The 25,140-nt window shown below is 49.6% G+C and overlaps 1 protein-coding gene across 3 annotated transcripts in view; it reads left to right on the forward strand.

Annotated features, from left to right (window-relative positions):
* Positions 1 to 25,140, forward strand: part of NXN (nucleoredoxin) — a 138,584-nt gene that overhangs the window by 107,238 nt on the left and 6,206 nt on the right. For all 3 annotated transcript variants that reach the window (XM_070562843.1, XM_070562844.1, XM_070562845.1), the window contains exons 2-6: positions 7,099 to 7,216; positions 8,830 to 8,963; positions 9,425 to 9,525; positions 11,563 to 11,669; positions 24,579 to 24,758. In XM_070562843.1, the coding sequence (XP_070418944.1) occupies positions 7,099 to 7,216; positions 8,830 to 8,963; positions 9,425 to 9,525; positions 11,563 to 11,669; positions 24,579 to 24,758 (640 nt within the window). The remainder of the gene's footprint in view (positions 1 to 7,098; positions 7,217 to 8,829; positions 8,964 to 9,424; positions 9,526 to 11,562; positions 11,670 to 24,578; positions 24,759 to 25,140) is intronic.

The following is a 25,140-nucleotide window of genomic DNA, read 5'->3' on the forward strand; positions in this document are numbered from 1 at the left end:
CAAAAAAAAAAAAAAAAAAAAAAAGAGGGCAAGCTGACCACATAAAACTGGCCAAAAAAAATGTATTTTTGTTTTGCAGAAGGTACTTATGGCAAAAATACCATTTGCTACAGAAGGAAATCCCTGTTTTCTGAGGAGTTTTATAGCCTACTAACTATCCAGTTGATTGATTAACTTTAAAATAGAGTTGACAGGAAAATGTTTTTTGAAGAGGATGCTGACAAGACAAGGGAGAAATAAGCATAAATTGGATTCAGATATTAGTGATGTGTCCCATGTGGGTAGTGCTTTAGTTTTCAAAGCAGCTCCCCACACATCACTTCATTTAAGTTCGATATTCATCCTGTGATGTGGGTATTACTGTGCTAAGCAAGGAGGCGGGACCTGCCCAAGGTCTGGTACCATGTCACTCACTGACATCTAATGAGGTGTCAGGGCCAGGTCCCTGAAGCCCGTTTTCTTTCTACCTTAGCATGTTTCCTCCCAAGAAGGAACTTTAATGAAGAAGCACTTATGCTCCTGACTCTGATTAAATGCTCTAATATCGTACTGAGGAAGAATGTGAACTCATTTCTTGGGGAGCCTTAAAAATAAGTGCAGTTCTTGCTCAGTCTTGGGTGGTTCTGGTCTTCACCATCCTGAGGGCAAAGGGATGAACGAAAGACCACGGGCAGTCATCAGCTCTGAAGGAGTTTAAGAACACAGCAGCGACAGAACAGTGAGATTTTAATCTCCCACTTTTCGCTATTCCATCAATTTAGAGTTTAGGCAAATGCTGATTTTTATTAGGGCGAATTTTCGTGACAAGAATAAAGATGGGGCAATACCATAGCTCTTTCAGTTCAATCAGAGTCAAGCCATGCACTAAAATGCACTGAGACAAGGGGGTCTTTATCTGGGATGCATAGACCTCTTGGGATCAGACAAATTCATTAACAGGCTTCAAGGAATTCATGAACTCCGAAATGGCACACAGACGTTTTTGTGTATGTGCATTTTTCTCTGGAGAAAGGATCTATAGCTTATATCCTCAAAAGTGTCTGTGACCCAAAGATGGTTATGAAACCACTGTTTTAAGAGGCCTTTTTGAAACCCTTTAGTGGACTTGAGATGTTGAAAAGGCACAGAGGTGAATCTCGGTGGTCATTTCTTTAAGCTCAAGCATTTCTCATTTCCTGTCAGCATGAGAAAAGCATCAAAGCAGACCTACATGACTTCTCTAACATAAGGTTCACTTTCTGGTTCAGGTATCAAAATTGGCATGGTTGGAATGATCCTTCCTGTGCCTTCTGCACTCTGCACAGAGCAGAGCAACCGTGGTGCGGCAACCTGCGGCAGCCAGTCCCGGGCAAATCTGCAAATCACTGATGGATGACCTAAGTTCCTAAATAAATCACTATCATGTAAAATTAGACCATGATGTGTAGTCTACAAAAGGATCAACTTTTCAGTGTCAGATGTGAGTCTAGAAGCATAATTTTTTCCCTTGGAAACAAAAGATCCAACAGCAATGGATGAAACACAAGCCAAGACCTGTCTTCCTTGAGACCCAGTGGGAAAGAAAAGGAAGGGTCCCTAGGGAGGGAGGGATTACAGGGGTCATCAGGGTTACAGTTTCTTACCTCCCCAAGGACGATGCTGATAGAAAAGAAGTATCTGATTTGGGGTGAGGCAGGGGGAGGGTGTTATAATCCTTCTGCCTATACAAGGGACCCAGAACAAACTGAGTTCCTCTTTATCTGTCAAGGCAGGGCAAGGACAGCACCTATAGTATTAGAGTCATAAAAGGTACTACATTAATACCCTCAGGCCATCTTAAGCAGGCCTCCCAGGGCCTCCTTTGATGACGTCTCCTGGGGGAATGTTCCTGACCCACACTGGGGTGGCCAAGCATTTAGGGGCTAGTTCTTCCAGGTTCCAAAACCCACCTTTCCTTTAAAAATACCTAGCCAAGAGCCAATCACATGCTTACATTTGAAGTCTGAGTACCTACAGTCAAACCGCTCTATTAGAATCACATTGCGTCTGCCATCTTTATTTTTAAGGCTCACAGGCTGCAGTTTACTTTAGGGAAACTGTCTAGCTACCCACAAAGAGAGTCTTGTTACAAGATACCATTTGCTTGTGGGAGCCTGAGGCCCCAGGAAGATATGACTGTAGTGATCCCCTAACAATACATGTGACCAGGGAAGATTTCTTCTATGAAGGCAAGGATGGTTTAACCTTGGAGTGGCTACTGATGAAATATACCACAACAGGTGAAAAGAATAACCATAAAGTCACCATCCATTCCTGATAAAACTTTTGGTCAAAAAGTTATGGAAGGCTGTTATTTTTTTAATTGTGGTAAAATACACATAACATAATATTTACCATCTTAACCATTTTTAAGTGTGCAGTTCAGTGGTATTAAATACATTCACATTGCTGTGCAACCATCACCACCCCCATGATTCTTTTTATCTTGTAAAACTGAGATTGTACCCATTAAACAATACCTCCTCATTCCCCCCTCCCCTCCGCCCCTGGCAACCACCGTTATACTTTCTGTCTTTGTGGTTTTGACTAATCTAAGTACTTCATATAGGTGGAATCATATAGCATTTGTCTTTTTGTGTCTGGCCTATTTTACTTATCCTAATGTCCTCAAGGTTCATCTGTGTTGTAGCATATTGCAGAATTTCCTTCTTTTTTAAGGCTGGGTAATATTCAAAACTATTTTGTTTAACTGTTAAAGAATATCTGTCTCAAATTAATGGCTAATATTGCATATGATAATAAAATATATGGATATATCTGTTATAGTCAGGAAGAAGATAAGGATGCTTGCTACTTAATATTGTTCTGGAAATTCCAGCCAATATAGTTCCATAAGAAAAGGAAATAAACAGTATAACTCTTGAAAAAAGAAGATAAATGATCTTTATTTGCAAGTAGCATGGTTTTCTTTTTTTTTTTTTTTAAAGATTGGCACCTGGGCTAACAACTGTTGCCAATCTTTTTATTTTCTTTCCTGCTTTATCTCCCCGACCCCCCCGTACACAGTTGTATATCTTAGTTGCACGTCCTTCTAGTTGTAGACCTCAACGTGGCCTGACGAGCGGTGCCATGTCCGTGCCCAGGATCTGAACCCTGGGCTGCTGCAGCAGAGTGCGCGAACTTAACCACTCGGCCACGGAGCCGGCCCCTGGTTTTCTATTCAGACTAAAACACTACTTTGAAGTAAGAGTATATATTTAAAAATTAGCTGTTTTTACAGCTCCACCTTTCCATTTGTGACCTAGATTCCACCCTTTTGCCTATTCAAGGACTTTGTTCTTGCATTTTTCCTTCTTGTCAATTTTTTTCTCTCCTTTCTGGATTATCCCCAACAGCATATGTGACAGTATTTCCCATCTTTAAGATATCCTCCCTCTGACCTCATCATGTGCTTTTCCAGCTACAATCCCATTTCTCTGCTCTCTTTATAGCAAAACTCGTAAAGAGAACTGTCTGTAGCCACTCCCTCAGCCCCTTGTGTGCCATTTTCTCTTTCTCTTTTTATAACCTTTCTTTTTATTATTCTCCTCTAGGCGTTTGATATGTTGGCAAGAGGACTCACATTTGTATGGGTCCCACGCCCGCTTTAGGTGTGCACGCTAGACAGAGCTGTGCCCCACTTCTTCCCTCTTCACTTCGGCCTGTCTGTCAGCTTCACCACTTCACCGACTCCTCCCTGATCCCGTCAAGGTCACATGAGACCTTAGTTGCCTATCGACTGGTCAGTTCTCCGTCCTCCTCTTACTCAACAACTCAGCAGCATTTGACGCAGTGGCCTACTCTCTCCTCGCCAACACTTTCTTCACCTGCCTATTGGGACACCAAAGTCTCCTTGTTTTCCTCCCACATCGCTCATCACTCCTGCTCAGTCTTCTGTGGGTGGGCCCTGGCTCTTTTCCCCTGTGGCCGTGTCTTCTGCTTGGATGACCTCATCCAGGCCCATGACCCCTAACAGCATGTAGGCACTGATGATCCCTGGTGATATATCATGGCCCGCCCCCAGAGTCTAGATTTGTCAGTGCAGATGCCTGCTCAAAGTCTTCACTTCCACGTCTCACAGGCACTTCAAACTTGACCTGTCCGATCTTGATTTTTCTCTCAAACTTGCTCCTCCTCTTGCTTAATGGGACACCTTAACACGCTTTTGTTCAAGCCCCCAAACCACAGTACATCCTTGATCTTTTTCTTTCCCTCACCCCTTTCTTGCATTCAATTTATCAACCTCTCCTGTTGACTGTCTTCAAAATACATCACGGCCTCACCCTGCTGCTACAACCCAAGTCTTCTCCATTGCTCTCAGCTCCTGCCTGGACTGTTGGCAGTGGCCTCCCCCATGGGTCTTCTGCCTTCACCTGTCTTCCTCAGCAGTCTGTTCCTTCACAGCAGCTGGAGTGACATTTTAAAATGTAAATCAGATTGTACCACTCCCCTGCTGACCCTCAGTTGCTTCCTATTACACTTAGAATAAAATTCCATTCTTTCTACCAGTCCACAGGTCCTTAAAGATCTGGTCTCTGAGCGCCCGTCTCACCTTTTCGCGGCCCCTCTCCCTGACTCTGTTTGGCTGCATCTACTTCAGCCTTCCCTAGTCAGCCTCCTGGCCTCTACACAGGTTCCCTGGGCCTCAGGTGGCCTCCTCGATGCACACATGACTTGCTTCATCTCATTATGGGGGTCTGTGCTCAAATGCCACTTCTTCAAAGATGCTTCCCCGATCACCATCCAAATATGTGCCACTCCCCCAGCATGCCTCTGCTCCTACCTTGCTCTGTTTTCTTTGATTACTCACAAGTGTCTGAAATTATTTTTCTATTTATATTTTTATTTATTGTCTGTCTCTCCCCCTAGAATAGAAGCTGTGAAGGCAGCAACTTCATCTGCCTTGTTCTATCTTGTATCCCTTGTGCTCAAAGCAGGGCTGGCCCATAGTAGGTGCTCAGTTAGTGTCTGTTGAATGAATTTTAGCGCTTACCAGTTATAAAACATCCAGGGGGAGGGGGGCCGGCCCCATGGCCGAGTGGATAAGTTCACGCACTTCCCTTTGGCAGCCCAGGGTTTCACCGGTTCAAATTCTGGGTGCGGACATGGCACCGCTCAGGAAGCCATGCTGAGGTGGCGTCCCACATGCCACAACTAGAAGGGCCCACAACTCAAAATACACAGCTATGTACCAGGGGCTTTGGGGAGAAAACGGAAAAATAAAATCTTTAAAAAAAAAATCCTGGGAAAAAACGGTGTGTTTACGACATTGAGTTATACGTATGTATATAGTGCCTAAACATCAGTAAGTAAAAGATCAGCAACCAAAATGAGGCATCATTTTCTCCTATCTAATCGGAAAAACTAATGTTAGTGATACTGTTAGTGAGAGGACTAGGAAATGGGCCCTCTCTTTTGCCACTGGTGGAAATATAAAATTGTCTAAGCTTTCGTAAGTGGTGAGTCATGGATGATTTTTATCTCAGTTTTTGTGGTTTGCTATGTTTCCCATTTTTTCCCAATAATTACCATCTTTTCCCCAATAATTTTTAAACCAGAAAAATCCCTTAATCTTCCTTTGCCCCCGCCATTTTTTTTTTATTCACCTGGCTGGATCCTTGCACAGCAAACTTGTGAGGCTGATCCCAGGGGCAAGACGCTCTCGTTCTGCTGTTGATCTTCTCCTAAGAATATTTGATCTGAATCTTGTGTCCGATGTCTCTGGAATGATGCAGTCCTGGTCATTGAAAACCTTGTGTGCAGAGTCACTCTTGCTCTCAGGGCCTGGGCTGGTTTGGGGAGCCCATGAGTGCTAAGGTGGGGCCCACCCAGTTTGAGGTGGGGTCCCACAACCCTTCCTGCCAAGACCCAGGTCTCCATAGACAGGGGAAGCCTAACATTTCTTGGCAGATAACACTGCCCGACTCCCTCGCTGCTTGGAAGTGAATTAAAAACAATAACAATCACAGCCACACATGCCTTTCCCTCTGCTGTGTGCAGCTGGACTTCTGGTGCCTGTTTCCCTTAGACACACCCGGGCTCTGTTCTGCCAGTGCCCACGCGGCCAGCCCTCTCGTCTGGGCCCCAGGCCCCCGGAAGGAAGGCCAGCAGCCGAATCATTATTGGCCATTCTTCGGTTTTCCCTTGTTGCTTTCTTTCTGGAGGTGCTTTGGTAATTCGGCATTTCATTTAATTATGTCATTTCTGGGCATGGCAGTTGAGTTCCTGAGCACCCCGTGGCCCACCCTGAACGGTGTTCACCCCGATGTCTAGAGCAAACCAAGGAGCCTGCGCATACTCGGCTCCTAGCTCTCGGCTCTTGCATTGATGTTTTCTCAGCCTCATCCCTCTTAGACCCTGGCCCTCTGACAGTTGGCACAGTAACCTCAAGAGCCTGCCAATAGGCTCTGGATTATTTGGAGTGGCACCGAGAGAGAGATGAGGGTTGGAGCTGGCTCAGGATATCGCTTCCCTAGCGTTTGTGGGCTGAATGGCACACACTTAGAACAACTGCCGATGCTCCCAGTGCAGGAACCTGGGACGCGGTGAGAGGGGCAGATTTTAACTACTTGGTCTTCTGTTGGCTATGCTGTCCCTTCTCCCTTGGGGCTCGGGGGACACGGCAGAGCAGGGGAGCAGTGGAGTACCTGCCTGCTGCTAGGATGGGGAGGCACCCATCATAAGCTCCCCTTCCTGCCTTAAGCACCTGGTGGAGGTCTGATGATGTTTGAAAGATGCCTAATCCGTCTCCATGCCTTTTAGAGAAAGTGCCTGTGGGAGAGGTGGGAGAGAAGAGCTCTCCTAGAATAGGTGTGGTCCTCTGTCAGCCCCTGCCCAGGCTTGAGTCTGGGGGTGACTCAGACTCGGGGTCCCCTGCACTGTCATGGACTGCAGGGGCAGGTGGGGTTGTAGCTTCACTTGTCTCTTTTGCCTAGTCAACCCTGCTTTGCATCAGTTATTCATTTATCTGTACTTCTGTGTTTTCTAGTTCATCTACCCCTCGGGCCTAAGGGGCTCAAAAGAACTCTGCAATTAATCCGGTTTGGACTTAACCATCTTCTTTTATGCTTCTTCTTACAGCTTAAACTTTGGAACAAATATCGAATTTCCAACATTCCATCACTAATATTCCTAGACGCCACCACCGGGAAGGTCGTGTGCAGGAATGGGCTGCTGGTGATCCGTGATGACCCAGAAGGTGAGCCCTTGGCATGTCCATCCCATAGTCCTGTTCCGTCCCCCTGCCCCGACCTCCTCCCCATTGGTAGAGAGCGTCCAAATGAACTACATGTACGTGGGTTTATTTGGCTAGAGGATACTGTCTTGATGAAATTATAGTATTCTCCAGGTCATGGCTCAGATTTTTAAAGGGATTAGAATGTCCTTTCTGGGAGCTTTAATTCATGGGCCAGAGGAGATGGAATCTGAAAAAGGAAGTTCAGCTTTGAGAGCTGAGGAGGCCTTTGAGAAGGAGCTAGATCCAGGATACTGACTTCTAGTGCCTTTTCGACAGCAGCTGTCACCTTGACAATTAGAGGCAGGCTAAGTGGTTTTTGTTTTTCTTTTCTTTATAATAATTCTGTAGCAAAGTCACAGTCTCTGGGTTGCTCTCCCATCCTCAGCGGTGACTGCCCCTCATTTCTTGGTGCTGCCCCCGTCCTGCTGGCCTTGGTCTTGCTGACCGGCCGGGTGGTGGCCACGCAATGAGTAGGCATCTCTGCTCTGATAACCCTGCTCAGTGGCTGTCCATGGTCTGTTCCTTTCCCCCTTGCCCTGGAGTCATAATAGGGTCATGAGATCTTCCCTCCCTCACTTGTTGATCAAATTAGAGAAGTCAACCCTGGTCACAAATTTTCCCAGTAAAAATTTCACATGCTTCAAAGAATTGCCCTCTGTAAAAACCAGAGCATGGCAGAACTAAGTTTTTACCTTCTCATATCTAAACACACACACATACATGCCCCCTACTCTGAAGCTCATTAAAAAGGCAGATTCCCCAGTCCCACCCCCAGGGATTTTTGGATTCAGTTGTTTCAGGGTGGGCTTGGCCATCCGCACTCTTAACCAGTCTGTGCTTCTCCCGTCCCCTGCTCACCCCGGGTGGTTTTGAGGCAGTGGTCCGTGGACCACCCTGGGAGAAAACACTGCTTTGTTGAGCTGGGAGCATATTATTTGCTCTTCCTGCCTGGAGCTTAAGTGTCATCAGAATGTAGACCATCTGGGTTGAGTAGATTTTACTCTTTCCTTTCACTAGACTTAAATTCTCATCTCACTTGGTTCCCTGGGCCCCAAACCAGACCATCTGAAGCAAGATCTCTGGGGGTGGGGCCCAGGAGCATCATATTTTAAAATCCCCAGCTGACTCTACGATGCAGTCAGAATTGACAGCCTCTGAGACTCCAGGGTTGGAATTGAAAAACTCATGGTTAACACCTGAGCAATGATTCCCTACCTTGGCCCATCGTCAGAGTTACCTGGAGAGTCTGTTTTGCTTTGTTTTGGACGTACATCTTCAGCCTTGCTCCCAGATCCCAGGACTCAGCGTGGGACCTGGGCTTCTGTAGTTTTCAAAAGGCCCCAGGGGCTGGGTCCTGTGATCATCCAGGTTCGGGACCCATTGCCTGGAGGGTAGGCAGGCTCTGCCATGGATGAGTCCTGCTTTTATTCCTGGGTTTTAGCTGCAGATCCTACGGATGTGTTAACAAATGCTATTTGATGATGAGGTTGTCATGCCGTGCATCCCTGAGGGTCTTGGGTCAGAGATCACAATGAAGAGTCTTAACAATTCTCTCCCTCTGTTGCCTGTTTCAGGTTTGGAATTCCCTTGGGGACCTAAACCCTTCAGGGAAGTCATTGCAGGGCCCTTGCTTAGAAATAACGGGCAGTCCCTGGAGAGCAGCAGCCTGGAGGGGTCTCACGTGGGAGTCTATTTCTCCGCACACTGGGTGAGTGTTTGTCCCTCTTCAGTCCAGACAGAAGGAGCAGTGATGTTCCACCAAGACCAGTTGTGGTTGGCTTCTGGCGGTTCTTGCTTTCTCCTGTGCCTGCTGCATTGTTGGCAAGCCATGAGTGCTTGTTGTTATGAACGATAATAGCAGCAAGAAAATGATGTCTTTGACTGGTCTAAAAGGATAGTCCTCCTAACCTCTTCTGGTGAGACTTCTAACGGACCCTGAGGGGGTTCGTTTCTGCTGCTGCCTGCTGGCACACAGTGTGGGTATGGAGGAGCCGTGCTGGGTGCTCACTATTAGAAGAGGCATTTTTGTTTCTGCCTCTTTTATAAACTGGGTTTTGCTGTACCAATCCTACTTGGGTCTTGCTAACCTGGCCTCTGATGACAAGTGGCTGGGAAATTGGAAAGAGAAGGGACAACGTCACCCTGCAGGATCCCACTCTTGTCTTTCAGTGTCCACCCTGCCGAAGCCTCACGCGGGTCCTGGTGGAATCCTACCGGAAGATCAAGGAGGCAGGCCAGAAATTTGAGATCATCTTTGTTAGTGCAGACAGGTAACGTGTGCTGGGGAGGGTGGCGGTGTAGCTGCCCTTTTCTGCAGGCGGTTAACATGTGTTCCTTTTGCCTTACACTTCTCACTTCTTTAGAGCTTGGAGGTAGGGATTGGGGAAGACATGTCTGGGAATATTGGCAGAGGGACGGATACATTTCATATTTACTCACGTAATTGTCTGCAGTGGAGCCTAGGAAAACCTGTTCTTGCTGTAAATACCTGGGTTATGTCCCAATTCTGGCCTGGATCATTTGAGATTAGGATACATTTGTCTGGTTTGTTCATCTTTTTAGATTGTGATGAAAGGATTCAGAGGGGAAAGGATGGAAAGAAAAGAGTCAGAGACTGATGGAATGTGACACCTCTCTTGGGTGGCTATGCAGTCATTTTTCTTAGCTCTGACCACATACTTTGTCTGGAGGCTATCATAAAAACAAGAAGGGCAGACATTCTTCCTGGAGTCCATCAGGTCCTTTTAGCCTCAATTTCTTCTGCTTCTTGCCCTCTCACTGGCTTTACTCATCACTGACCTTCCTCCATCACAAAACTCCAGCCCCAATTCAAACCGAGCCACCAGGCACTTCTGCCTCTTAAGTTCTTGTTCATAGAAGGGTCTCTGAGATGCCAACACACTGAGGGCGTTTTGTGCACTCTGCATCCTTAACGTCTGCACTTTGCCATGCTCGTTTTCTTGGGCCATGGTCCCACCCTGCTGGTCCCCAGCTCCCATCTCTGCATGTGAGTGGCGGCAAGCTTGAAGGCGTGCCACGTGGAGTGATTGCTTTTTTTTTTTTTATTAATGTTATGATAGATTACAACCTTGTGAGATTTCAGTTGTACATTATTGTTAGTCATGTTGTGGGTACACCACTTTCCCCTTTGTGCCCTCCCCCCACCCCCCCTTTTCCCTGGTAACCACCAATCAGATCTCCTTGTCAATATATTAACTTCCACCTATGAGTGGAGTCATATAGAGTTCGTCTTTCTCCGACTGGCTTATTGGAGTGATTGCTTTTTTAAAGCTTTAAAAAACAGCAACTTTATTGGAGTATAATTTATTTACAGTAAAATGTGTACATTTTAGTTATGCAGTTCAATGAGTTTTGACCAATGTATGTACCCGTGTAAGTTAAGATATAGAACATTTCCGTCACTCAAAAGACTCCCTCGTGCCTCTTCTTGGTCCGTCTTCACCCCCAAACCCCAGCCCCAGGGGCCCCCCGATCTGCTTTCTATCATTGGATTAGGATTGTCATTCCTGGAGTTTCTTAGACATGGAATCATAGGTTAATGCTTTGCTAAAAGTGTGGTCCATCACTGTTATGTGCACAAATCAGAAGCATCACGGGGAATGCAGTGTCTGTGCACTCTAGGCTCCTTATAAAAGTAAGACCTGTCCGAATGGAATACTCCTCAGCCATAAAAAAAGACAAAATCGTCCCATTTGCAACAACATGGATGGACCTGGAGAGTATTATGTTAAGCGAAATAAGCCAGACAGCGAAAGACAAACACTGTATGATTTCACTCATTTGTGGACGTAAACAAATTTATGGACAAACAGACAGTTTAGTGGTTACCAGGGGGATGGGGATGGGGGTTGGGGGTGGGTACAAAGGGTGAGGGGCACCTTTACATGGTGTCTAACAAATAGTAATGTACAACTGAAATTTCACAATGTTATAAACTATTATGACCACAATAAAAAAAATTTAAAAAAAAAAGGGAAAGGCCTGTCATGTTGAAGAATGAAAAGTTGAGCATAAGTTGAACTGGTGGGACGCAGGCAGGAGGCTGTTGAAATGGCCTGGCGTTGTGCTTTGGCATCCGCCTGCTGTGTGGAGGCCTGTGCTTCTTGGCGTACGCCAGGATGGGCGGCATAGCCCTCCTGTGTCATCTGCCTGGTGCCTGAGGAGCACGTTGGTTAGCGGCCCCGGCATCCGCAGAGCCCTGGGCATAAGCGGATAGAAGGTGGGGAGGACCCAGTGCTGGTGCGTTCGGATGTAACAGAGCCATGTTTCCGCGTGTGTCTCCGTAGGTCAGAGGACTCATTCAAGCAGTACTTTAGTGAGATGCCCTGGCTCGCTGTCCCCTACACCGACGAGGCCCGGCGGTCGCGTCTCAACCGGCTGTATGGAATCCAAGGTAGGCATTCCCCACTCCGTGGGGTCCCTGGAAACCTGCTGTCTGGGCTTACCACCTCTTTGGCTTTGCTTTTAGAGGGAAAAGAGCATCCTTATTTCCATGAATGTTCACGTTCTTCACCATCTTAAAAATTACATGCAGTGAATTTTATGGTATGTAAATTACACCTCATTAAAGCCAGGTTTTTGAAAAAGTACATGTCCAGGTGAGACAGCTAGTTCTCACCACCTGGCCTAGTGAGTTCGGATGCAGTTGGGCCGTGGAGCACATGCTCCCAAACGACTTGGCCAAAACCTTATCCCAAGGGGTCTGCTGTCAGACAGACCTGAGAGTGATCTTTGGTTCCATAGGACTCTGAGCCACGGTTTCCTCGTCTGCAAATCGGGCATGAGAAATCTCTGCCACAAGGCATTGTAGGGGCATTAAAGGATAATGTATATAAAGCGCTTCATATGGTTCCTGACGCATATAGTGAGGGCTGAGTGCGTGTTACTTTTTAGGTGAGAAAACAGATTTCCTGAGAGGGTGGAAAACTAAGACTTGGAGTTCTAATCATGGTGTTTTTCAGAAATAATGATTATTAGTGAGGCAAACTGTGCTTTTATTCTTTATTATTTGAATACCTCCTTCCCAGCCTTTCCCCAGCCAGGTGTTCTCTTGGTGAAGCACTTAATTGGTCTGTTAAGAGTTAAACTCATTCCCCTTGTGTCAGTCGTACCAGAGCCTGGTCAGCCCTAAACAGGTACAGCTAATATTTGAGTTCTCAGTGCTCCTGTGTTACAGAGAGTGAAAAAAAGACAAATCCGAGATTTAACCACAGGGGCCAGCCCAGTGGCGCAGTGGTTAAGTTTGCACACTCCATTGTGGTGGCCCTGGGGTCCCCAGGTTGGATCCCGGGTGCAGACCTAGCACTGCTCGTCAAGCCACGTTGCGGTGGCGTCCCACATATAGAGGAAGATGGGCACAGATGTTAGCTCAGGGCCGTTCTTCCTCACACACACAGAGAAGATTTACCCACAAATTCCACAGCTTCCGGGGGAACTCATCAGGTTCTTCACCCTTTTTTCTTCACCATTTAGAGTAAGCATATGGCTTTGTTTAGAGCCGAAGTTTCAAAAAATTAATATTTAATTTGTAATTGGTGCTTCTCCGTTTCAAATGTGCGTAAGAATCGCCTGGGGATCTTGTGAGAGTGCAGGTTGGGCTTCCGTGGGCCTGGGGGGGGCTGAGAAGCCTGCGTTTCCAGCGGGCCCCCAGGCGATGCTGGTGCGGCTGGTCCAGGGACCACACTTTGGGTATTAACAGTCTAGATCTAGGGGCCCTTTGAGAACGTTGGAGGCTCATGCCTCCTATTCCTAAAAATGAACTCCTCCTCCCCACCCCAATGAAAAAACGGCAATCCCCAGTGTAGGGGAGAGAGCAGACTGCTGGTAGGAATGTAAATCAAGACAACCTTTCAGGAGAGCGATTGGCAATCTACATCAGAGGCCTTAAAAATCTACAAAACCTTTAATTTAGCAATCCCGCCTGTAGGACTTCCTGCTTAGGAAATTATCCTCCAGCGCCAGCAAAGGTTGAGCTTCTCTGGAGCAGGTAGGATAGTTTTGTTTTTTTCTTTCATCTTTTGTATACTTTGAATTTCATTGCAGACCACGATTCTTTCTTTGCTTTAGTCTCTAGAAAACCCAGAGCTGGATTTATAACCACCTTCAGCAGTTTTGCAAAAATGCCCATTTCTGTGCACATGCCCTTGACCCTGGCTCCGTTTTTCTCTTTTTTCCTTCCTTGTTTTCCCTTCAGGGGGATATTTTCATCTCTTTTTATTGGATTATATCATGCAGTTTTTAAGCTGCCTCAAATCCTTTTTGGGGAAAAAGATGGAGTAGATTTATATGCACAGGATTGTGTTTCTTGAACTCCTCCTAACCACCAAGACTCTGCAGTGAGCTCCGTGGGAGATAAACCAGCAGGGTGGGCTGGTGCTGCCCTTGAGTGGACGAGATGAGATTTACATTGGGAAATAAGTAAAGAGCAGAGTATGATGATGTCTGGAGAAACTAAAAAGTGTTGGTCAAATAAGTGCCATTTCGTACGAGGGCTTAGCAGACTGACACTTGTCCAGAGGGTGGAGCTGGGTGCTGGGCCTCACTCAGCCACTCTGCTCAGTCAGGAGGCCTCTCCACGTAGAGACTTCTTTCCAAGCACTTGTCATCAGTGGAGCAGAATCTTTTCCTCTCCGAGGTAGGGAATTGAGTTGCCCTTTCCTGGATGTGGGGTCCAGCATGATGCAGATATTCCTGGTGGTCAGTGCTAAGGCCGTGGGGTCACCTGAACTTAATAAATTGCCAAAGGATGGTCTACAGACAACACATAGCCAGCTTGAGGCTGGCAGTGTGTACCCTCCCTGTGTTCTGTGAGATGCTTCTGAGGACCCTTTGGAGGGTGGGTGCCAGCGTCATAAGGAGAGATCATGAGCTCTTCAAGATTCAACACAAGTTTTGGATACACTGCTAAGGCTGGAGGACACCCTTCTGGAGAATGTGGGCAAGGCACAAAAAAATTAAATTGATGGTTTCCTGTCTGCCTGCAGAAAGTGGAGAAGGGAACTCTCCTTCGGATTCTCTAGTTGTCAGCATGTAAATATTACAGCCATAGGAGCTGCGGTTGTTAGGTGTGGCCCAGACAGCCAGAAAGAGGATGACCACAACTGAGGAGGAAGAGAATGGAGAGTTCTCAGAGACGCATTCATTTGGCACAATCCTTAAGGCCCTAGCAGTGTGGGGATGGAAGTACATACGTGGTCCCCAACTTCAAGGAGCCCTTAGTCAAGGATCAGAAAGCTGCTCTGGGGAGGCTCTGTGCCCAGGCAAGCAGTGGCCCACCAGGCATGCCATAGTAGAAGAATGTGAGATTCACATGGAACGCAACTCCGGCCAGCGCGCGTCCTCTGCAGCCCAGTCCTGCACCAGGCGCGTCCCACTGCTCCTCGTCTGCTGAAGCCATGGCCTATCTTCCCCTGCCATCTGTTCTGGTCTGTCTCCAGCTTGGACTTGTCTGCTGTCCCGGCTCCCCACCTCCTGCTTCCTCGCTCTCGGGTTCACAGTCTCTCCCTGGCTTAGTGTTTTGTGCCGACTGCATCCTTGATCACTTGACCTCTTGGGCTAAGGCTTAGAACTCATTCCTGCAAACAGCCTGTCAGACACTGCCTCCTGACCTTGGTCTGTCTGCCTCTGGCCCTGTGAAGCCAGAGATGCACTAAAGCATGGTGGAACAAGAGTGGAAAAGAGCAGCACAGGCTCCTTCTCAAGGCAGCATTTAATGAAGGGCCACTCAGCGGAATAATCCGAGTTCAGAGGAGAGACTTGCTTAGAGCTGTTTGCCAGGAAGGCTTCCTGGCGGAGGTGGCTATGGAGCAGGGCCTCACAGAATGGATGGGGTTTAGATAGGGAGTTTGGGACATTCCAGGGCAAAGGCCAGAGTAGGATGTGCATGGTGTACTATAGGGCAGAGTGGGCAATAAGGCTGGTGGGGCCACATCGTAGAGGGCCTTGAACGCCCTGCTGAGGTTTTACACTTGACACTTTGGACTTCTGGAGCCTTTTGAAAGTTTTGATTAAGGGGAGATCAGTGCAGTATTGACATTCAAGCTAAACTGGAAGAGAAATCCTAGAGGCAGGCTGTCCACTGATATTTCTGATGGCACCCACCGTGACCAGGCCTCACACAGGGCTCACAACAGGCCTGCCTATGGGGAGAGGGAAGCTGCACCCTTGGGCTCTGAGGCAGGTGGCCCAGGTGGCCTCTGCAGCCCAGTGCCCGTCTCCCTAGCTCTGCCTCCCTCTAGCCCCACAGGGTCACTTACGGTCTTCTGCTTCATGGCATTTCTGAGGTCCCCCGTGCAGCAGGGGTCTGGTTTCTAGTAGAAGCACACGTGGCTAGTAAGTTCTCATGTGGCATTGTACATTGATCTTACCAGTCAGCAGCTCTGTTCTCACAAGGACAAGGGCAGACAAGTTTTTGCATCCCACTGCCTCTCACTCCCAACACAGAAGGTAGAGAAAATCCACGGTCTGCTGTAGGAGGTGGGTTGCTGAGAACCTCCATTGCAGCCTTGCCCAGGCTGGACCAGGAGTGGAGGGACAGGGATGTGGAGCAGGGGCTGGCAGAGGAGCTGAGGTCTTGGGGCCATCGCTTTCCTCCCTATGGCCGTTTCCCACAGCTCTCGTCTCCTTTCCCTGCCCCTCTTCCAGCTTCTCTCCTCCGCAGATCTGCCTTAGTGGGAGTACGGCCAGCTCTCCTGAGTTCCCTCTGTTTCCCTCCTCTCTGCCATGAAACATCTCTGTTATGTCCTTGGCTTCATAGCTCGGGATGTCTATGCATCGCCCCATCTCCTTTCTTCTTTCTTGTTAGAAGTATCATCCCTGCTTTCTAAGATTCTGCCTTTGTTCTTCTAGGGTCTTGCCCTTGCCTCTTGCATTTCCCTCCCTTTCTCGCCTCTTTGTCTCTGTTTCTCTATTAGCTCCTTCTTCTCCACTTCACAGAATGCTTAGCCATAAAAAAAAAATCCCATCACTCCCTAAAGCTATTGCTCAGCCTGCCCTAACAGGTGCCTCATAACAGGTTCTTCTCATTGAGAAGGTGACAAGAGAATTAACCCTGTGGTTCTCTGGGAGAGAAGAGCATTCCGGGCAGACGGAACCGCCAATGGAAAGGCCCTGGGGCAGAATCGTGCCTCACGTGCTTATGGAACAGCAAGGAGGCCAGTGCAGCTGGAGCAGAATGACCAAGTCAGGTGTGGAGGGGTTAAGACTGGAGAGTAAGAAGACCAGGGCCCATAGGGCCTTGCTAATCACACTTCGGCTTTTACGCTGAGTGAAGTGGGACACCACTGCGGAGTTTGAGCAGAGTCCCACGATCTAATTTATGGTAGAGTCCCTGTGGTTGTGGTGTTGAGAAGCAGGGCAGCCAGTTAGGATGTTATTGTAATAATCCAGGGAAAAGATGATGGGGCTCGGGCAGGGGTGGTGGCAGTAGAGGTGGCAAGACATGGCAGATTCTGGATAGAGTTTGAAGTTAGGGCCTTACAGTTTGCTAACAGATTGGATGTGAAGTGTGAGAGTAAAAGAAGACTCGAAGACAACTCCAAAGCCTTCTGCCTAAGCAACTAGAAGGATGGAGCCGCCATCAGCTAAGACTGGGAAAGCCGCGTATGTCGGATGTAGGGGTGGGGGTGGATGGGGTTGGTGTGGAGTTCAGGTGAAGAGGAGTTTAATTTTGATCATGTTGAGTGTAAGATGCCCATTGGTGGTGATGTGGATTCAGCAGCCTAGAATTGGGAGAGGTGGGGCTTGAGATACAAATTTGGCATTTGTCAGTTGGCATATAGTTATATTTCCAAGCTTAAAACTGGATGAGATCACCCAGGAGTGAGTCGAGATGTTTGCAATCCAGTGACCTCCCTGTTCTTTTCCTGCTCCATCTGGTTTTGTTTTTCAACAGTTGGGGCTACCCCTAAAATCCTCTCCTCCTCCCCCTCTCCCTCCACATCACCCCCTCTCCTGGTGTTCCCCTGGCTTGCTGTTTCTTGGCTTTCTCCTCCACCATCTCTTTAACGGGGGCTTGTCCCAGCTCTTCTCCCTTTGTTCTAATGATTCAATGACACCTAGAACCCCTCTGTTCCTCTGCACCGGTCCTCCTCCCCTGTCCCAGTCTACTGTATGTACCAACCGGGCAGAGCACCTCCAAGTGAAGCTTCAGAAGATTGACTCTGATAGTGGTGTTCATCCCCTGTGTGGAAGCCCTCCATGACCGTGCCCTGGTATTCCAAGACTCTCTCCAGTCTGGTCTCCAACACCTTCACAGCCCCGTTTCTCACTGCTCCCCCATCTACACCCTCCCTGCCATCTCACATGGTCTCCCTCCATCACCATCCTGCCCATCCCTCCAGCTCGGATGCTGCCTCCTGCAGTGCTTTCCCTCAGAGGGCAAACTCCTTCTATTGTGAACTGTTATGGGTTTATTATAAAGGATACAACTCAAGAAGAGCCAAATGGAAGAGATGCATCAATACATGGGAAGAGGCACAGAGCTTCCATGCCCTCTCTGGGTGTGCCACCCTCCCAGCACCTCCATGTCTCCACCAACCCAGAAGCTCTCCGAACCCCGCCAGATAGGGTTTTCATGGAGATTTCATTATGTAGACATAATTGGTTGAATCATTGACCATTGGAGATTAACTCAACCTCCATGTCCTCTTCCTTCCCCCAAGGTCAGAGGTCATGGAGTGGGGCAGAAAGTTCTAACCTTCTGATCATGCCTTTCTGGTGACCACCACTCATTCTGAAGCTATTTCGGGGCCCCCAGCCACCTGTCATCTGATTAAGCATACAAAAGACACTCATCACTCCGAGATTCCAAGAATCTTGGAAGCTCTTGTGTCAGAACCAGGGACTAAGACCACATATTATAACAAAGGATTCCCACTACCAATCGGGAAATTACAAGGGTTTTAGGAGCTCTGTGCCAGGAACTGGGAATGAAGACCAGACACAGCTTTCTTACTATGTTACATCTCATGATGTGCACACATGCCACACATCCGCAGTCGGTGGAGGGTTCCACTGTGCCGAGCCTCTGGTCTTCAGCAGAGCCTGCAGGGCTGGGTCTGGGGGAGCTCATGCTCCCTGTTGGAGTCTCTCTGTGTGGCCTGGGCTCTCGCTCCCCTCCGTCTCTCCTCCTCAAGCATTTTGGTGAAGGTGCTTTCGCAGAGCAGCACCAGGTACATTCCCTTGCCTGCACCCAAGGTGAGCCACCTCCACCTGGGCTGTCTTTGTGCCTTCCGGTGAGCCAGTGACTGGATCTGACAGTCACTTTGTGCGTCGAGGCACACGAGGGCAGAGCTTCCCTGTGCCATCCTGACAGGCTCGGATGAAAATGGGTAATGCAAGGAGAACCCCGAATCCTCTGAGCATCTTGGGAGCCGGGCTTAGAGCGTCACTGGATTCCAGTATCCCCAGCAGACTGAAGGAGGCCTTGCATAAAAGGCCTTATGGAGGTGTCTGTCCAGGTGGCTGTGGCCGAGTCTGGATCTTGACGTTGTCCCCCTCAAGTCATCCCTTTCCCAGAGTGGCAGGATCTGCTGCCGGGCCAAAAGTCCTGCTGCCGCTGGTGGGCTGCTCACTGGCTCCCTGGGGGCTCTGGACTGAACCCAGGCTGTGTTAGCCAGCGGGCTCCACCGGGCCGCCTGAGTTCATAGGGCCCTGGCATTTGGCCTCCGTCCATTTCCTTCGTCCGAGGGGAGTGGCTGGGTTCCCTGAGCCGGAGGGGCTCCCTCTCCCAGTGCTCTATGCATGCTGGGGAATTCGCAGCCCTATAAGCTGTTCAAAAATGCCTAAGGAAGGGGTTTAGACACACTTGGCAAAAGACAAATTCCATTAGCGATTGTCTGACTAATCCTGGCTGTCAGAGAACACCGTGTTCCTCACAGGGAGGCTTACAGCCTGTCTCTCCTGCATTAGGGGCCCTGGCGGGTTTCTTCCTCTCCCCTCCCCACCCTGAGCCTTGGGGGTGGGGGGCAGCTGGGGCCTCGAGGGAGTGGCCGAGTGGACGTGAGCCCTGCCACCAGGCCGCAGTCCGGGAGGACGGCACTGGGGTGAGGGCTGCCGGCTCTCCCAGCATCTGCTTGTTTCTCTCTTGCCCTCTTGTCTCTTCCTTATCCTTCTCCCTTTTCTTCTCCTCTTCCCTTTCTCCATCTCCCACCTTTCTCCTCTCCTTTCCTTTGCCTTCTTCCCTGCCCCTTTCAAAAAATCTGTTTATTTTATAGAGAAATGAAACATTCGGAGACGTGGTTTTCAGTCCGTAGACGGCGAAGGGGCAACGCTGGTGTTTTTTGTATTTACAGGCCTGGCGCAGGCCGTGTGGAGCCAGCCCGTGGGCCTGGGGAGGGCAGGCGGGGGGCTGCCTCGAAACCTACTGAGCAGCTTCAGTGTTCTGTTTGTCTTGTTTTATTTTGAGAACATAAAAAAGGAAAAACAAGAAAGGACAGAGAATAATGTAACAAACACCCATGTGGCCACCACCCAGAGTTGACATTTTTGCTTCAGGTATTTGAAATATGAGCAAATGGGAGCATCAGTGCAGACAGAAGTGGGTTCCCTTCGCTCCCCTGCACGGCCCTGCTCCCTCCTTGTCCCCCGGGGGAGACGCTACGTTTAATGTATATCTTCATACTCTGTCTTCATAGTTTTACTGCAGGTATGTGAACCCATGCATAATATAAAGTCGCGCTGGGGGTGTATTTTAGAAGCATGCTTAAATGCTGGCGTGCTGTAATAGCCTTCTCCAACTTGCTTTTGTTACTTAATGTTATGTTTTCAAGATTTAGCCCTGTTGGTATTTATATCTGGTTCATTTCTTTTCAGAGTTGCAAAGTGTTTCATTGTACGACTGTACCACAGTTTATCTATCTGTCCCACTGAGCATGGGCACTCAGTGCTTTCTGGTTTTTCTGTGTTGCAAGAACATTGCATGAGTGTCTTCGTGCCTGTCTCCTGACACAGGGACATGCCTGAGCCACTTTCAGGCCTGATGGCCAAGTTCAAGTAGGCCCAGACCATCCCCTGACCTCCCTTGGGTTTCTCTGAGCTTCATCATCACCCAAACCAGCTGCCTTCCGCTCCTTAGCTCTCCAAGCAGGGGAGAGTTCTGGGGGAGCCAGGAGGGGAGAAGGAGGGATCTGATGAACGGAACTGGCCGTTGATATGGCCAAGGCATGGTTTGTATTTGTCATTCCCACCCAGCCCTACTGCCCTTCCATGCTTGTTTGATTTTTATTTTATGTCACTACATCTATCATAACACCATTTAAGAAAGCTCAAATATCTATCTCACCCACATTCCTGTCCTACTAGCACAACTGTTTTCACTTTTCTGAGCCCTTTTGGTCTCTGTCCACACGCATACGTGCTTATCCACAGCTGTAATCGCACACACAGCACCGTGTATTCTGTATTTTCTAGTTAACCATGTATTACAAACATTTTCCATCTTGCTTCAGTTTTCACAATGACCTTTTTGGTGATGGCAGAATATTTCGCCCTGCCATCTGCCCTAACCTGCTCTTCCTATTCTCAGGTCCGCTTTTCCTCCCATTTCTCTGCCCAGCTCCCAGCACCCTCAGATCATATTGCCATCCACATGCAGAGCAAGAGGCTCTCTGGGTGACAACCCTGGCCAGACTCTCTGCCCCAGCCTGCCCCGCCCCCATCCCCACCCCCCGCCACCTCCTTCAAAACTCCCCCTCTTGGCAGTAGAAAAGCAACTGATTCAACTGTGGGGCCCTCGCAGTGCACGTGGCTTGAGATGGTTTTAAATACTCACAAATAGGCTTCTCCTACAAGGAGACTGTTGGGAGTGGGCTTTTTAGGCCTTGTTCTTTCTTCTCTGGGTTTTGAAGGAGATGGTGAAGGGGATTCTTAGGCATTGCTGGTGTCCAGGGCCGGGGGCTTGGGGCTGAAGCCCTCTCTAGGAGCGTGGAGTATGTGTTCTATGCCCAAAAGTTAAGCTTGGGATGGTGCAAGTAAACTATCAGCATCACACTGATCCTGGAACCCTCACTGCAGTGTAGACACTGTCTGTGTCTTCTGTGTCTTTAGCTAACTTCCTCCGGCCAGCATGGAGGTTTCTGTTTATCTCATAGAGCCAGGCAGCAGTCTTCTGTACATCTGCCTTCTCATGAGCCAAATAATCAACTTACGGATGATTTAAAAAAATAATAATAATGAAGTTATTTGTAACAAGAGCTACTATTTATGGAGTACTTACTGTATATCAGATACTCTGCTAAAAAGCATTTTATGCTTGTCGTCTTGTTTATTCCTCACAACAACCAAATAACATCAGAAGCTATCACCACCCCCATTTGCCAGCTGTGGAAATGAGGCTCTGAGAAGTTAAGTGGCTTGCCTGGATCTTCCTGAGAATTCTCACTGCTCTTCCCCCAACCATCCAGCCATCGCAGCTGGGAAACACGAGTTCCAGCAAAGCAGAGCCAGGCTGCTCCTCTTTCATTCCCTCCAGAGAAGCCCTTGCTGGTGTGAGAGTTATTTGGTATAAAGGCACCGGTTAGAAATCTTCCATTCCCTTTAAGTTTCCCAGTAGAGGCTTTGCCCTCTTTTCTCTGTAGACAGCTCTGCCTTGGGGAACTTGCTTCCAGGGAGGGAGGATTGGGGATTGCATGACAGGGGGAGGAAAGGGAAGAGGTGACTGGAGCCTCAGCCTCCTTCCTGCACGCAGCCTTGGGAAGCGAGAGAAGAGGGAGGTGGGCGGTGCAGAAAGCTGCAAATGCTGGGCCTCCCCTTGCGCCAGTGCTGGGAGAGCCCCCCACCAGCTGGTGACCTGGTAGAAAGAACAGCAGCTTTTACAACAAGCAGACCAGGGCTCCTGTCCCAACTTGGCCACTTACTGGCCAGGCGACCTTGGGTAGATAACCTGACCTTCCATAAAAGGGGGATAGTTGTACTTCCCGCCACCATCTGATAGCATTGCGTGAGGCGGCAGGGGCTGTGCCTAGCACAGGGCAGATGCACTGGAGACGCAAGCTTCCTCCCCCTCGCCCGCTGGCCCATGCCTGGAGGAAAGCACACATGGAGGGCTCTAGGGCAAAGCTAACCAAGATCCCATGATGGGAAGGGGGCCTGGCACCCTGCACAGAGACGCTTTTCCCCGTCCACGTGCCAGAAATGGGCTTCTCTGGGTTGAACTCTGACTGTGCTTGTTTTACTGAGTTGCTTTCTGTTTAAGCCCCACAGTCACACACACCTCGTCATCTTGGGCTCCTAGGTATGGGCTTCAGTGCTCAAAGCACCAACTCTGAGTGGGGGCTGCTTTCCTGTAGCCATGGGGAAGGAGTGGGGAGACCCGAGGCCCAGGGAGCTGGTCCTTGGTGGAGTCAGCTCAGGGCTCCTCAGCAGCCAGCTGGGGCTCCGGGTCCTTGCCCTGCTGTCCTGGTCCCCACCGGCATGAACTCGAGGGGCTGCAGCTGTGGTAACAAAGAAGGCCTTAGGGTAGTCCCTTGGAGAAACCGAGGCACCAAACCAGGAATCGGGCTTCTTAGCCTTCAGATTTTACTTTTCCTCCCTTTTCTATCCTCTTGCTTGTCCTCTACAGACCAACTGGGCATGCCCTGTCTGGGCTACAGACAGGCCGGTTGCTGTGTCTAATCATAGCAGTGGGTGGGCCCTGGTTTAACCCAACACATGTAATTGCCCAGTTCCTGAAACACACTGACTCTCTGATGAAAGAACTTTGTCGGAGCATTGCTGGGATGGGGTATGGCAATGGGGAGGCACTCATTTGCAGCTGGCTGGCCTGTCATGGCCCAAGCCTCCGTTAAGGCTGCTAACTCAAGCCCAGCCTGATCCTTGGGGATGGGGATGCACCTGATGTGGCCTCCGAGGGATAAAACGCAGCTGTGATGAGGAGGCTGGAAACATCCCAAGTCTCTTTTACTCTCACACACAACTTCTCTGGTGGCCTGGACAGCTCCGAGCACATGTTAAAAGCCTGCAAGGAGTCCCAGCTACATGAGTCTGCGTGCGATGCAGTGGAATGGCAGTCCTCCAGAGCGCATTGCTCTCTGGATCTGTTCCCTAACACGCCAAGCCACTTCCTATAGGTTTGAACGTAATGGAATTGTTTTCCCTTTTGAAGACAGGCCTGCGACTGCATGCCCGCTGTACCAGCCACCGCGGCGGGTTACAAAACACCAGGGCCGTATTTCGGGTACCTTAGTGCCCCCCACAGAGAAGTAGAATGTCAGTGGAGCAAATTACTGACCGAACACTTTGGTATCTATAAATATTAAATTGCTCTGGCTTTCACTGGCCCATATAAAATTAAAGCTGGTCGGCTCCAGAGGAGAGGCAGCTGATTACTGCAAGGTGGGGAGGGGACCAGCTGCCAGCGGAGAGACAAGTGTCCCTAAAGGGCAGGACCAAGGCTGACTCTGGGCTGTGGTTGGCGGGGGGTGGCCCTGGCAGGAGGAGAATCAGCGCAGAGTGGGGCGCGCAGAGTGGGACACACACAGCAGGGAGGTGCAACACTCAGATGCGACTGTAACCAGGATGTGGTTTTCTTTGATTTCTCATTTGAGGCTTTATGGTTGGGAGGGTTGTGGGGAGCTCCGTGCTGCATTTCTCACCCCAGTCTGGCCCTCGAATGTGAAGGGGCGGTGTTGCCATCAGCATGCTCCCTCCAGGGACTGTCCTCCTCAGAACGGGTATTGGACCCTCCCCAGGCAGCAGGGCTGGAGCTGGGCGGGAAGGGCCACTGGCTGGCTGGCAGCCCCTGCCCCAGGCTCCCCTCTCTATGGGCCCCTGTGCTCACACAGTGGGGCCCTCCTGCCTGTGTGAGGCCTCCCGTGGCATCAGTTGATTTGTGCTGGTTGGTGTGTCTGGAGCAAGTACGCCACATGGAAGTGGGTTTCTATATCACTCCGTTAGGTTTGAGTCTCCCTGCAGGTGGGAGGAGCGTCTCCTGCTTGTTTGGGATCTCTTTAGGATTTATGGACTGTTTTTATGTGTCAAGACCCTGTTTTCAAAGTTCTTTAAATGCATGACCTCGTTGATCTTTACAGAGGAGGAGAAGGTAGGAACTGCATGCATGCACCGTGTTGCAGCGGAGGATGCTGAGGCCCAGAGAGGTGAAGTACGTGCTCAGGGTTCCACGGAGAAGTTACACGCAGAGAACCCACGGGAGTTCTGTGGCTATTCAGTGGCTGAGCCTGGGTTCCATCCTTTCCGACTCTTAATCGTCAGCCTGTGTGGCATCCTAGGTCCCTCCCGTGAATTGTGGGTGGGAGCCGGCCCCTCCTGCCAGGGCCTGCCTCTAGGCCAGCTCTTTCTCTTACAGGCATCCCCACCCTCATCGTGCTGGACCCGCAGGGGGAGGTGATCACGCGGCAAGGGCGCGTGGAGGTGCTCAACGATGAGGACTGCAGAGAGTTCCCGTGGCACCCCAAGCCCGTGCTGGAGCTCTCTGACTCCAACGCTGTGCAGCTCAACGAGGGCCCCTGCCTCGTCCTTTTTGTAGGTATGAAGCTTAGTGGGGGCCCCAGGGCCGGATGGGACTGGACAGGCCTCCCATGGCGGGTGTCTTTCCCTGCAGCTTCTTTCTCTCACAACAACGCAGAGCCTGGGCCTTTGTCTCTCCCTGCAGCCTTGCTTTTGACCCCAATGATTTATTCATGGCTCTCCCCCTGCGGGAGGTGCTCTGGGAGCTGCTGCTGTGCTTTCCTTCCTTGCTGCTCTGGCTGCCAGCAGGGAAGAATAGGTCAGGCCAGGAGGATGCCCTGGGCCCCCCTGATGAACAGACCCATTGTTGGAAGGAGGCAGGGCTGCACGCACAGCAGCTGCAGGGGGCTGGCCCCCTTCGGGCCAAGGCTTACCCCAGGCTGCTTCTGCCATCACCTGTG

This window comes from Equus przewalskii, chromosome 10 (genome assembly GCF_037783145.1).
Source record: "Equus przewalskii isolate Varuska chromosome 10, EquPr2, whole genome shotgun sequence".
NCBI lineage: Eukaryota > Metazoa > Chordata > Mammalia > Perissodactyla > Equidae > Equus > Equus przewalskii.